The 13587-nt window shown below is 38.0% G+C and overlaps 1 protein-coding gene across 4 annotated transcripts in view; it reads left to right on the top strand.

Annotated features, from left to right (window-relative positions):
• Positions 1-647: 647 nt before the first annotated feature.
• slc12a5b (solute carrier family 12 member 5b) overlaps positions 648-13587 on the top strand; it is a 35705-nt gene continuing 22765 nt past the window's right edge. For 2 of the 4 annotated variants that reach the window (XM_065961579.1, XM_065961577.1), the window contains exon 1: positions 648-1051. In XM_065961579.1, coding sequence (XP_065817651.1) covers positions 997-1051 — 55 coding nt within the window. In that variant the 5' untranslated portion in view covers positions 648-996. The remainder of the gene's footprint in view (positions 1052-13587) is intronic. The other 2 variants (XM_065961578.1, XM_020629621.3) reach the window with 1 other exon arrangement.

Below are 13587 nucleotides of genomic sequence, written 5' to 3'. Positions count from 1 at the left end.
TGACATTATGGGCCGGCTGGACATTGGCTGAAATCAGCCAGTAAACATCAAATCTTTAAAACAGAAATCTTTGAAATTTTCAAAGATAGTTTCCTATCACTGCAGAATACTTGTTTTCCTTTTAATTTGTCTTTTTTACGTATACATTTACAAATAAAAAGGAAACATAATGGAAAAAAATCAGAAATGTCTCAATACCAGGGGTTGAAAATAATGCCAACACAGGGCAGTTCAACCACATTGTGTGGTTATGGTTATATGCTCGTATTTTAAGTTCACAGAGTTATACAAGTACAGCCTACAGCCCTTCCACTGATAATGGGCCATGAGCATGCTGCAAAACATAAAAGAGAGAAACAAGCAGGGAGGGGGAGAAAATAACAAAAGAGGGATGAATACAACGTAATGAAATGGAATCTCTCCTTCCGTCTGAAAAGAACATCAAAGGAGATGCTTAATCTCAGGAGGCAGTACTTTGTCATCTGTCATGCAGCTCCTCTGTCTCTCAATCCCACTACATCCATCCATCCCTCTCTCATGATGAGATGGATGATGATGAACGTGCGTGAGGGAGAGAGAGGGAGGGAGGGAGGGATAATACCTTCTGAATGCATGATGAATGTAGTCATCAGGCTTAAACTGACTGGGGGGCGAGTGGTGCACAGAGACCAAGAGCGTGCATGTGAGTGACACTGAGCACCATCATGCTCATCTACTCTCCCTTGCAGCCTCTCTCAGTCTCTCCATCTTCCTGCTGAGGAGAGACACAGATAATCACGCAGAAGACCAGTAAAAGAGAGGATAAAGTGTTGCTTTCTTCCCTTTTTTTTTTTTTTTTTTTCCTTTCTTAAGAACATTCAGAGGCAAGAAAAAAGAGGCAGGGAGTCAACAGAAGTAAAGCGCATCTTGTCGTAGACTCCAGCCCACCCAGTGCTTTTCTCTGAGCAACAGGATCAAGAGACGCTCTCAGTGCCCACAGCCTGAGGGAGAGAGTGGATGCTGAACAACATGACGGACTGCGAGGAGGCAGAGGGGGGACCCAACAGCCAGGGTGAGTGATGAAACCTGCCACACACGCATAAAAGAGGAGTGTGTATATCTGCGTGGGTGCTCCAAAGAGTGAGTCAGGGTTTACAAGATTATGTCATTTAAGGGATACAGGTATTTTTGTGTGTAAAGAGCTGAGAAATATAAAGAAAAACGGTATGTTTAACACACACACACACACTAACACACACACCATGTTCAAATGACACCGACCTCCAACCTACTTGGCTCTAATGCACTGAACCTCTTGGGGTTGCATACAAGACCACTTGAGACTTAATTTCCCCTTTTCTGCTTTCTCCCATCTGGTTTTCAAAGAGTGCTGTTTTATTAGGATAGTTGACTTTGACATCTTAGTGCAGCAGATGTGATTTTAGATTTTGTAAAATAGGTTCGTCACTTGCTTTAAGAAATATGATTCCATGTCAAACACTCAGATTTATAAAAAAGGTTTCTAGTGAACTGAGAATGGCCCCTGCAGAGAGTCTGTGGCACATCAGCCTTTCATGTTCTCCCCATTACTAACAACTAGCTAGGGGCAATAGCTGGCTTTCATAAAAGTGCATATATGTGTGTGTGTGTGTGTGTGTGTGTGTGTGTGTGTGTGTGCGTGCGTGTGTGTGTGTGTGTGCGTGTGTGCGCGCTTGTGTGCGTGCGTGTGCGTGTTCTTGTATGTGTGCGTCCGTGTGCGTTTGTGCTGTCAGTATGTATACAGTCTGAGTGTACCTATGACATGCAAATGGGTCTTGAATTGCACCTTTCCATATATATATATATATTTTTAAATCACAGATCTGTGTCCCTTTAATTTATCTTTTATGGTTATCACTAAAACTATTTAGATTTTTTTTTTTTTATTCAAAAGAACATTAATTGGTTTCTGTTTTGATACTTAACAGGCTACTTTTGCTGGTTTTGCCTCAGACCACACGTCCAAATTGGAGACATCTTTGTGAGTTCTGACACTGAACTAATCACTAAACTAATTGGCCCATAAACAATCAATGAATGTAGGAATTTTTCTATCACCACTTTTACAAATACAAATCTATCTTTTCAACCTTGCCTTCAGGGAACAGGAAGAACCTAAAAACTTGTGTCTAATTGACTCTGGCGGTTGTTTTGTAAACAACCAAGATGGCTGCCACTGGTTCACAGAATCTTGCTGCATCAGCCATTGGCGGCAATTATTAAAAATAATTTGAATTTAAACTGCTCACACCCTGGGGCAGCTGTGGCTTGGTTGGTTAGTCGGTCATTTCTCAGCCAGAAGGTCAGGTGTTCAATCCCTGGTTCCTGCAGCCAAATGTCTGAATGTACTAGATACTTAACCCCAAGTTGCTCCTTCTGCTTTGTTGGCATATGAATGTGTATGAATGGGATTAGTTACTTCTGACGGTCACTTAACATACATATAACTTATTTTGTAAATCTACACATGTGAAGTCTGATTCAAATTTGCAAAAGATACATTTGAAAACATGCGATCTACTTTATGAACTGGCTGAACTGATATTCCACCAACAGCCTATTGTTTAAAGGCATGTGTGAAAAATGTGATGATAAGGTTTAAAATGTAACCACAGAGTCAGTTTATTCTGGCCTGCTTTAACAGAGTAGGCAAGGTGACAGATTTATGAGATCCCTGGAGGGGCCATGTTGTCCACTGGCAATATAAATGGGTCTAATCAATAAGTTCAGTAAGGTTATTGCAAGGTGCAGGCTCAGTCCTGGAGCAGGTTTATGTGTCAAAAAATTAGTTTTTTTTTTTTCTTTAAGAAGTAAGCAACTGGCTTATCTTGGAAATTACTTCTTTATTTCTGCCATAATTAAGATTTGTGTTCTCCTTTTAGCTCTGTCTTGTCATTCATGAATTACTTTTAATTTATCTTTAACATTTTGGAGTATCTAGAAACCTTTGAATACTGTCTTGAAAAAACAAAAGAATAGGTCGTTGGTCAAATAAAGCTGTCATTTCAATAGAGTGACCAGTTTATCAGATACTTCTCATAATGCAGTTCAATTGGAATATCCTGATTATCTTGATTTTTGTTGTTGAGGCTGGGTCTACTTTCAGGTCATTATTGATGCTCTATCAGGGCTGTTGTGTAGTATGCAACAGTGGTGGAAATATAACTAAAATTGTATACTTAATTGATTTATAGGTATTACTTATACTTATTACGTATTACTTATTCATATCACTTAAGTACTACATGCATATAGTACACATATATTTAATTTATCATTTAATTGACATTTAAATACATCAGAATAAGTAGCTAAATATAATAAGTAACAACACATCTGAAATCTCATAAAGGACCACGAGGTTAAGTCCACAGCTCTCTTACAGATACAGAAACTACTTGTTGAAGTGCCCAGTCTTCAGGAAGACACCCAATCTTCCACCATCCCTATCAGGACAGAGTGATGCATCCTGAGTGCTTCATCGGGCTTTTAAATCCCTCAACGTGGAGACTGTTGTGGAAAAATGGTGGATCTGTAAGCCACCAAAATACTGCTTGTATCATGTGGAGCAGCTGGTGCAGACGATAAACAAAGGTCATGTCAAAGTCACATTTTTGGCAGCATTAATATGAAAGCATTCATGTCACCATGTGTGAGTAATGGTCACAGGTGAGGATTTCATGATAATACCGGTGAATGACAAACAAAGATGCAGAAAACATAAACAAATGTATAATTTACAAATATAATAAGAATGTAAAACAGCCAAATAAAATGTCAAAATTCGGTATTGTAAGGACAATTAAATGCTTTAGACAATGTTTTGCATATTTCTTTATTTTCACAGATCATGTAGCTTCAAACGTAGGAGTATTAGTGTTTTATGTCAAGTGTGCATTAAGATGTGCTGTCAGGATAGAAGACAAACAGACAACTGCAGGTTTGCTGACACTGCTAACCCTCTCATTGTCCGAGTCACTCTGGGGGCAGATGGTCTGGAATTGCCCTTTTAGTGATGTTTAGACTGGGAGAGATTAAACTTTGCTAGGAGATATATGCACACACGCATGCACTATACAATGTAAACAATGAATCATATGAACAGTTTTAGCTGCTTCAAATTTGTGTAGTCAGTTTTCAGTAAGGAAAGTGAATGTCAGTTAATGTAAGAGCGACTGAAGGTCTAAAAGACTTCTGTCTTGCTCGCAGCTTCGGGTATTTTACTTGGGCAGTGGACTTTTAGAGGTATGTTTACAGGCTTGCTATGAATCTGCTTGTATGCTGATGATTAACTAGTTTACTATCTTCAACCCTTTTGTTCAGTTGTAAAATAAGAGTAAGACACAAAGTTCAACGCCAGCGGTTAATATTTTTCAGTCTGGACTAAAGTGGTTAGCTTGTTGACATCGCTTCATTCACGGAGGTCCAAAGTTGGGCATTTTCCCAGATAACACAACATTTAAAATAAAAGGTTAAAAAAACCTTGCCTTTCTAATAAATGTTTTTCTTGCTGCTTTCTTTCCCCTGTAAATGATCTTCTTGACACCTCAGAATTATTGTGTGACCCTCAGGGTCTTGACCCCAGGTTGGGAATAAGCGAGTTTACAAAATGCTCTTTAAAAATTCAGTACATGTTGTCGATGTCAAAAAAAACTTCCTACTGGATTCTTGTTGTTCCTCTCTAAGGTGAATGATTGACTGAGGGCAGTGGGTTAGCACAGTTTAGCTTAGCTTAGTGCAATAACAAAGCAAAGAGAAAACTGGCTAGCCTGACTCTCTGGTAAAAACATGTAAGAACTGGTTGCATGGTACAATTTTAAGTGTGCTTTTGTGTAACTTGTACAATGTATTAGCTTTAGAACTGCTATTTAGCTCTTCCTAACGACTATGCCAGGCGAACAGTGTCCTTTCACTGTAGCTTCAAATATAGCTGTAGAGTAGCATTGCACTTTTTATTTACTACTTGACATTGTTTTTTTTTTTATGATAAATATAAAACTATTCCTTTTTTAGTCAGAAATGTATGAACCTCTTAACCCAACCACAGCACACTGGATGGACTTAATCTGCCTGCCAGATGTTGTTAGCTCATGCAGTGGTGTTCGTATCTGAACCAATTTGTCTGATTGCCCATACGTTAATGCAGAGTGAGCACTGTTGTCATTTCTCTGAGAAGGGTCACCTAACATTAGCATAGGTGGATGATTGATGCACAGAGTAAACCTTCTGCTCCACCTAATACTGATGATGGTTCTTTGTCTTTGACAGGGTCATAGCTGCAGGCTAAATAATGACCAAAATAAAACAATTCCATAAGTAATCGCTATCACTATTAATGTGTTATTTAAAAACAGAATTAATCAATGAGGCAACATGAGCTTTGAACATGAAAAATACAGAACAACTCGACATGATAATTTTCTTGTTTTTGTGTGTGTGAGGGGTTGGGGGGCATGTGAGCACAGCTAGAAGTCCAGTTTGTGTTTCATTGGTCTCTTGTATCCGTGGCATGAGCTGTCATTATGTTGAGCAGGAGGCATTATATCATTACAGAGGAGTGATGCATTATGTAAAGCTACTCCCCTAATGCCACATAGATTTGATGCTGCTTCCTTGTTCCGCTGATGTATCGGCTATCAGTGTCCAACAATAGTGACACAAGTCTGACATTTCACACAAACTTTTTACCTCAAGCATTTGACATTAGTGTCTTACAGAGGGAGTGGGGCTCAACAGTGACAGATTGGAATATGGTTAGTATATAGAGTCTGTTAAGATAATTATTTCAATCTATAGAGTGAGAGGATCAGAAAGTCAAAGTTGGACTCAGGAGATTTTGACATCTTGTGTACATGTATGTAGATTTATGTACCAATACTTAATTCACGTATGTGGACCATGGTATTTAGAATAAACCTACCTTCATTACAATACCTGTGATGCCCTGCTATGTCAGATTAACACTTTCAATAACCTAATGTAGTTGAGCTAACATTAACCCTGTTGACATTGCATGCTATAACATTATTTTGTTTCATAATTTTATTTGCTTTCCAATCCAGTTGAAGTGTTAACCATAGTGTCGTTTATGGAAAATTGGGTCTTAACAAAGTGTGATTGTATAAAACAGCCAGACGTTCAGCATCAAGGTCACCATTGATTTCCTAGCAGCTAGACGCCTAGAAGCTTTTTATGCACTCACTTTATTATATCTGCATTTATAGATGTATGGGGGCAGCAATACAAGCTGTAAAGATAATGCAGACATACTACCAACTTACAGAGTTGATATTTTGTCCTTGTTAGTAAATAGATATTATAGGTAATTATCTACATTATAGAAATACATTAGCATTCATGTTGTGTTGTATTTCCAAATAAATTATCAATGTAAGTCCAAAATGCAGTCTTTAATATCTGAGAAATATTTTTGGGACTTTTAGCTGTTAATTGCTCTACTAGCGTTTGATGCTAATGTGTCTTCCAGCTGTGTGGTGCTGAACAGGTAGTCGCAAACAGATTTTTCCTTGAGAACAGCAGCTTTTTTTCTGACTTACACAAAACTTTGAGAGTGATGTGAGCGAAGTAAAACAAAGTTGAGATTTTTGTATTCTGAGCACCATGTTTAATATTGAGCTATTAATGTGATTTGAGCTCTTGTTTTATATGGCAAAGTTGTCTAATATTACAGTTAAGTTTGCTTGTATCAATAACAGAAACAGAAACTTTATCATAGGTGTGTTTTGGGTCCCCTCTATTCTAAACAGCATCCTCCCTCCTGACCAGTTTTTACTGTTTGTCTACATCTGGATGTCAAATTTAGATATTAAACAGTACCCAACTTTTGCCTACTTTCTCTTGTGGACCAACCACTGGTGGTTGATGGAAGCCCTTGCAATGTAAAATTATAGTTCAAAGCAAAACAAAGAATACTGAAAGAATAAGAGCTTTTTTTTGCCTCACCAACAACAAAAAACAGTGAGACATTTATGAACTAAAAACATTGGAGATATTAAAATCACATGCTGTGACAGACCTCACGCAAGACTGCCCTCCTAATTCTTGACTAAACAGTCTCACATTAAGATTTGAAAAAAAATTCAAGTTTTGTTATTTTCCACAATACAAACAGGACTACACAAAACAAGACCACAGAAGTTCCATAGGGCTGTAACACATCAAGACGTGATCTTTCAAGGGACCACGGATCTTGAACAGCTAGTGTTTTGTTGTGGTGGTGTTCTGTACTTTCACTTTCTAAAGCGCTTCACAGTCACATGACTGGCTGAGGCGTTGATGTCTTTAATTAGACCATGATCACACCACACTTTGAGATTCAGCTGCAGAGTGATTGAACTGGAGAAAGACAAGAGAAAATCATGATATAACGTTCACTAATCCTCTCTCTGAGCTACAACTTCACTCCAGCCAGTAGTCTTAGATTAGTGGTTATTGAATACAGTGTGGTCTAATCCCTTCCTCACCATTTCTCTCTCAACAGTGAGAGAAATGGTGAGGACGGGATGTGTGCAAAAATACTTCATAGTATAACTTTATTTTTATTTCAGTATTTAGAGATGAAGTTTTCTTAATTTCTTGCATTTTATTTGTAGTCAAGAAGTCCAGGGAATAGAAAATTAAAAGAACCTCCTGAAAATATCTAGATAATTTCAGGAGGACTGCTCCAGCTCTTCTCCTGACCTGGCTCTTCACATGTGCTCCTCACCACGGTAGACTATCCCTGTCAGACAAACAACAAACGACGGGGAAGTATTTGACGAAACAACACAGTCCCCTATATGATGCTATAATGCGAATATTTGCCTACATATCAATGCTACGTGTAGTTCAACGGAATCACAATATCAACAGAGGAGCGTAGAAGAACATACTGACGAACAGAAAACATAGTGCAGGAGTTCAAGTACGTGCACGGAGATCGTAATGCTCGCGTGCATACACTCTATGCATTCCAGTCACAGGATTTAAACGTAACTTCCCCTCCCATCGGCTCGAGCTGAATTCTCCAGAGAATTTCCTGCGGCGTTCTCATATCAGCTCAATCGGACTTGCTGCAAAGAAATACTAGGTGTCTGGCAGGAGAAACTCGGGGTGAAGTCCGAGGGAAAAAGGTGACTGTTTGTGTTCACACATACAGCTCCTCCTTGAAATATCAATAGTTTTTCAAGAGTTTTCTGCAAGTGTGAAAGCCCTATAAAAAGTATTTATCTAAGTCTAATTATATCTGCATGTGTACGCTGCAGATATAATGCATGTGTAAGCTCCACTCAACAAAACTATGCTCACCTTATAAATTATTGGGTTGGAAGGTTCTTACCTAGATTTTGTGTCCTATGTGGTGGATCCATAGCTCACACACATGAAAGTGTTAAGAACTGATGATCTTTAACATGACACAAACAGGTAAAGGTCTGCACTTGGTAGACAGTTAAAGTCTTGTTTTGCTTTTTTGCCTTTTTTTTAATCTGGTTTGAGGGAATAAAAAGTTTTGTTCCCTGTTAACTGTCATTTGGCTATTAGAAAATGTCCAGTTGGTTTCAAGATTTCCACTTTCAAATGGATTACATTTCTAGTGAGTATCTCTCCAATTCTAGGTATGCACAACGTTTGCCAGTAGAAAAAACAAAACGTAAAAAGTAACATCTCGAATTGGACTTGATGCATTTTATGTAAAAGTGATTTTGCCTTTAATAATACGCTATAGGTCATAGTTTGAATGCCCTCCCAAACTGCTCATGACAAACAAATATAAAAGTCTAGAAGTCGAGACTGAGGGAAAATTGAAATGCAAGATGGAGGAAATTAAGTCAGTCAATCTTTATGATCTTGAGGGAAACCCTTGTGAATAAACAGTGCAAGTCAGTACAAACACCATGCTGATTCAAGTTTTCTCAAAAAATGTTGGTACAAAATTAGCTCAGGTGAAAGATTAACTTTGGAGCGTTCAATGTTTAAAGTGAGGTGTGGGAGGTGGTTGTTTCTTTTTATCTTACCAATTACAATTCTGTGATTTGTGTTCATTTCATACATAAGGTTTGTGTTGTCCTCCTTCCTTCTGTGTTCAAATAGAAAAACTAGGTAATTTTTTAGTATTACTAATAGGGGTTGGCTATAAAAAAAAAAATCAGAGGCCTGTAAAGCACTTTGGTAGTTGGACTTTGGTTGAGTTTGGTATTTTCCAAACAAGTTTCATTCCTGTAATTTTATTGAAACCAAAAAGAACACTTTGTATCTGCAAAATTTTGTCTTTCATGGAGGTTTCACCAAAAAATCTGTTTTGGTCATGTTTTTTTCCCTTGTTTTAAAACCAAAACCTCTGTCTTTATAGCGTTGGCTTTCTTATATCACAGTGAGTGGTTCTTATTAAGGTTTCATGTGGTGGTGCCAAACTTGGTTTCTTTAAACCACGAATTGGATATTTCCCCCAAAAAATCGTGACAAAGTGGTTTTAGTTTCCTGAACTTAAAGGAAAACAATATGTCATTTGGTTATGCAGACCCTTTAAATAACTAAGGACTGGCTTTGATGTCAGTTTGATCAAACTGCACTTAAAATGTTTGGGAATCCACTCATTTATTTTTTACTTTGAAGCATTATGAGAAAATGAATTCCACATGCAGCTGGCAAACGTAGCTTCACAAAAACACTGGAACCAGAAGAAACAAGCAGCAATGATTTGTCTGAAGGTATAACTAAATCATCCAGCCAGCCAACTATGAAGATTCTGAATGCATGTCACTGATGGGATATTGACAAATGAACATATTTGTCCACCTTTTTGTAAATCCCATCCCATGTAAATCCCATGCAGAGTTATTTATCTATTATTATGCCTGCTCTTAATTAAATGGCCGTGAGACAGATGAGCGAATAAATAATGCTTTTCCAAATCTATGCTTTTCAACAAAAAAATAATTCACATTATGTTAATATAAAACAAAACAAAAACACTTTAATATTAATGATTCATATCCTCATAATTCATCTGACTTTTTTAGGCTTTGATGCCTTCCCTGAGACTATGCTGACACTAAAACCAGGGCCAATTTAATCAACGACTAAAAAGTACAAATGGCCGTTGTCCACTACAGTAAACATGAATTAGAATTTATAGTGAATGTATATCAATCATCAGAATAGCCAACAAATGAAATCACATTGTATAAGCTTCATTAAAGGGTCTTTTTTTATCAGCCAGTCACAAATACATAAATGGTCATTTTGGGCCAATGCATGCAGACACTGAATTTGCCTTGACAGCCTAACGACCAAACTATTATGGTTGGCAACTAGCTGAGCATCCCAGATGTCATTGATCAGGAGCGTATAGCCAAAGTACAGCGTTACGTGGCTTTATCACTTTAATGAGCTTTTGGTCAGAGTAAAGATTACTCTTTCTACTGCTGGCAGTTGCTTAGTAATAAATAGATCTATAAGCTAACAAAGTCAATAAGTACCCCAGAAGATTAACCTTTCCCTAAGCCTTCTTGAAATATTAGAGGTTTTGTCGATATATTCCCTGTTATATATGACAATGTCATTAATGGATTATTCACTATAAAGTACAGTAACTGTTTGGTCTTAAGGTAGAAAACTGTTGTGTGACCCTTGTGCTGCTCCAACTCATTGCTTCAGTGTCAGCTCTGAAGTTCTTGCCTCTATTATTTTTGGTGAAGCAGTTGTTTATTGATCAGTTAGAGAAACACGATTATACAAGTTTATACAAAATGTGTAAGAGATATATTGTTCCCATGCACTTGAGCCGATCGCTTCCTCTTTCCAAATGTGAGCCTTGCCTGGCTGACAAACATGTGAAACAGCAGAAACAGGGTGGTGTCGTTAGCTTAATGAATTATTCACGGCATTTCATTCTCAACAGCAACACAGAGCAGTTCTCTGTTTGGGAAACGTCATGGCTCATATGTTCTTGGAGACTTTCTTGAGTACAGAGGCACAAATGTTTTTTCAGTTAACACAAAAATGCTTCACATCTGGAATTTTTCTGTGCTGGTTTGAATTTTCAGCAGTTTTTCACCTCCCTTTTTTGGCATCATTACAAGATCTCTTAGCAAGATGTTAGACAAGACTACATGCGTATGTTCTGATGTCTCTAAAATCACTGCAAAGGAAAGAGGAAATGTGTAGCCATCATGCAAACATCAGGAATTTAGACAAATGTATGATAGGAGGCAGCAGATGTGAACTATCCCTTAAGAGTTCATGGCTGTATTGATTCCATATGTTGCAGCCCACAGTTAGTTCTCAGATTTCTGTCATAAAGTCTATTTGTTGTTGGTGAACATTTTTTTTGCAGGACCACAATTTAGCTGGATATGTATTATGAATGCAACACAATTCACCTGATTAGTAAATGCAGGTAAAAAGATTTATCAGGAAGAAATGGGACATCTGTGATCTACCCCAACAGCTCAGAGGCGCCCCCTGTGTGAAGCCCCCGAGCCTAACATCTCTCCATGAAACCATCCGGGATTTATAAAGTATACAAAAATTATAACTACTTTTTTCTGTCTCTGAAAATCATGTGTCTGCTTTACACATAAAAAAGCAGACACACTTTCCAGTCAAATTCATATGGTTTATGTTAGCATGCGGATGCCAAGTGTTTTGTAACAATGTACTGAACTCAGTTTGGTTTAAAAGTAGCCATTAGTACAAAAGACAAATGGAGATGTTTAATCAGTAAGTACAAAACTAATTGAAAATAATAGATAGCAAATGTTAATGTGAGCACCAAAGAATTCAAAGAAGATTTCCCTCCAAGTGTTAAGTGAAAGTGGCCTTGTTGGGCTCCATTTTGGTGTACAAAATGCAATACAGTTCAACACCTATATAATAAAAAAAACATGCTGCATTCTGGTAACCCACCTCATACAGTTGGTACCCAATTTATTATTTCCATCCTTGCCCCTAAGAAGGCCTATGTCAGCCCTCTGATCTGGACTGAATAAATGGACCACCCAGGATTTCAATGGCTACGACTGTTGAGCTAATGGAAATAAACCACCTTTGTCCAGGTGCTTTAAACAGGCCACCTCACTGTGTCTTCATGCATCAGATAAATAACTTCCTGATTATTTTTGATCCATGAAGGACTCCTACAGGATGTTTGAGTGAGGCAAGAGCAGTGTTTGTTTAGAGAGAGATTACAAATGAAGCAAAGCATTATATTGTACATCTGTTTGCCAGGCAGAGCATTCCTCTAGATTAAAAGCAGCAAGTCAAGACAATTAATGGCCCCCACAAATCTCAGTTGAGTACGTGTCAGCTAGCATATCTACAGCCAGTTACCTCATGCGTATCTGTCAATAGCTGTAATCAATCCGTCAATAGTTTCAGATAAAAAAAAGGGTGTAGTTTCGTGTAGGACTGGTATTTCCAGCCCAAACGCATCTCCTTATCTTATCATCGCCTTCTAGACTGAACAGTTTCCCTCAGGTCTCTGCAATCAGCAGCACACATTTCTCACTTTATTTGAAGTTTAACCTGATTCAACCTCTGTTGTATCAAAAAAAATAATTCAACTTATTTCACCCCATGGTTAATATTAGAGAGGGAAAGCCTACGCTACTATTGTGGACCTTGACAGTGTTTACTTCTGTAAATTCAGACTTTTTAAACGGCAAAATTAAATGTTTATTTCAGAACTAAAGATTCCTTATTCCTACATAAAACCATGTTCCTTTCAAAAATGTAGTATGAGGCATGAGGAGAAGGCTTGATGTTAATTACATGGCGTATCAATATGCGCCCACCAGCGTGGTAACATTATTGAACTATAACGTGTACAAACAGCTGCACTAGTTGACATTTAACAGAAGAGGTCAAACAACAAGTGCTAGCTAGCAATCACAAATTAGCAGTAGGCTGTAAGCTAACTCGAATGAAGGCTACAGCTGTGTCTGATTTGCAGGTGTTTGATCATAAAAGCAAACACTAGTCAAGATTAAATTTGAAGTTGATGTTGGGATCAATGAAATCTGTAGAATCCATCCTATGGGAAATATGAACACTTATTAGTTTTATGCAGGTGATTCAGTTGTTTGAGGTTCAGAGCTTTTCAAAGTCGTAGACCAACAAACTGATTGGCAGTCCGACATTGTAGAGCATGATCAATACTCTTCAAGAGAGATTCACGCAGATGCAACCTGACCAAATATTCAGTAGGCTACAAACAGTGGATGTAAGTGAGAACCAAGTGTACGCTGTGATGTTTAAATTCAAAGTTGATTCAATTTTGGCAAAGGAAAAAAAGGACAAACAGTGTAAATCCTGTGTGTGTGTGTGTGTGTGTGTGTGTGTGTGTGTGTGTGGGTGTGTGCGTGCGTGTGTGTGTGCGTGCGTGTGTGTGTGTGTGTGTGTGTGTGTGTGTCCGTCCGGAGATAGATATAAATTAAACAAATGACTTCATGGAATTAGCTTTAATTCCTCAGTTATAGCAGGCGAGGTGAAAATGAACAAGGTGCACGTGTGATTGATGTAAATGTGAGGTTGCTGTTCCGTTGATTGGTGCATGTCTCTCACATGCTG

The sequence above is a fragment of the Labrus bergylta genome, chromosome 12 (assembly GCF_963930695.1).
Source record: "Labrus bergylta chromosome 12, fLabBer1.1, whole genome shotgun sequence".
Taxonomy (NCBI): Eukaryota; Metazoa; Chordata; class Actinopteri; order Labriformes; family Labridae; genus Labrus; species Labrus bergylta.
This window is presented reverse-complemented; position numbering and strand designations above follow the sequence as displayed.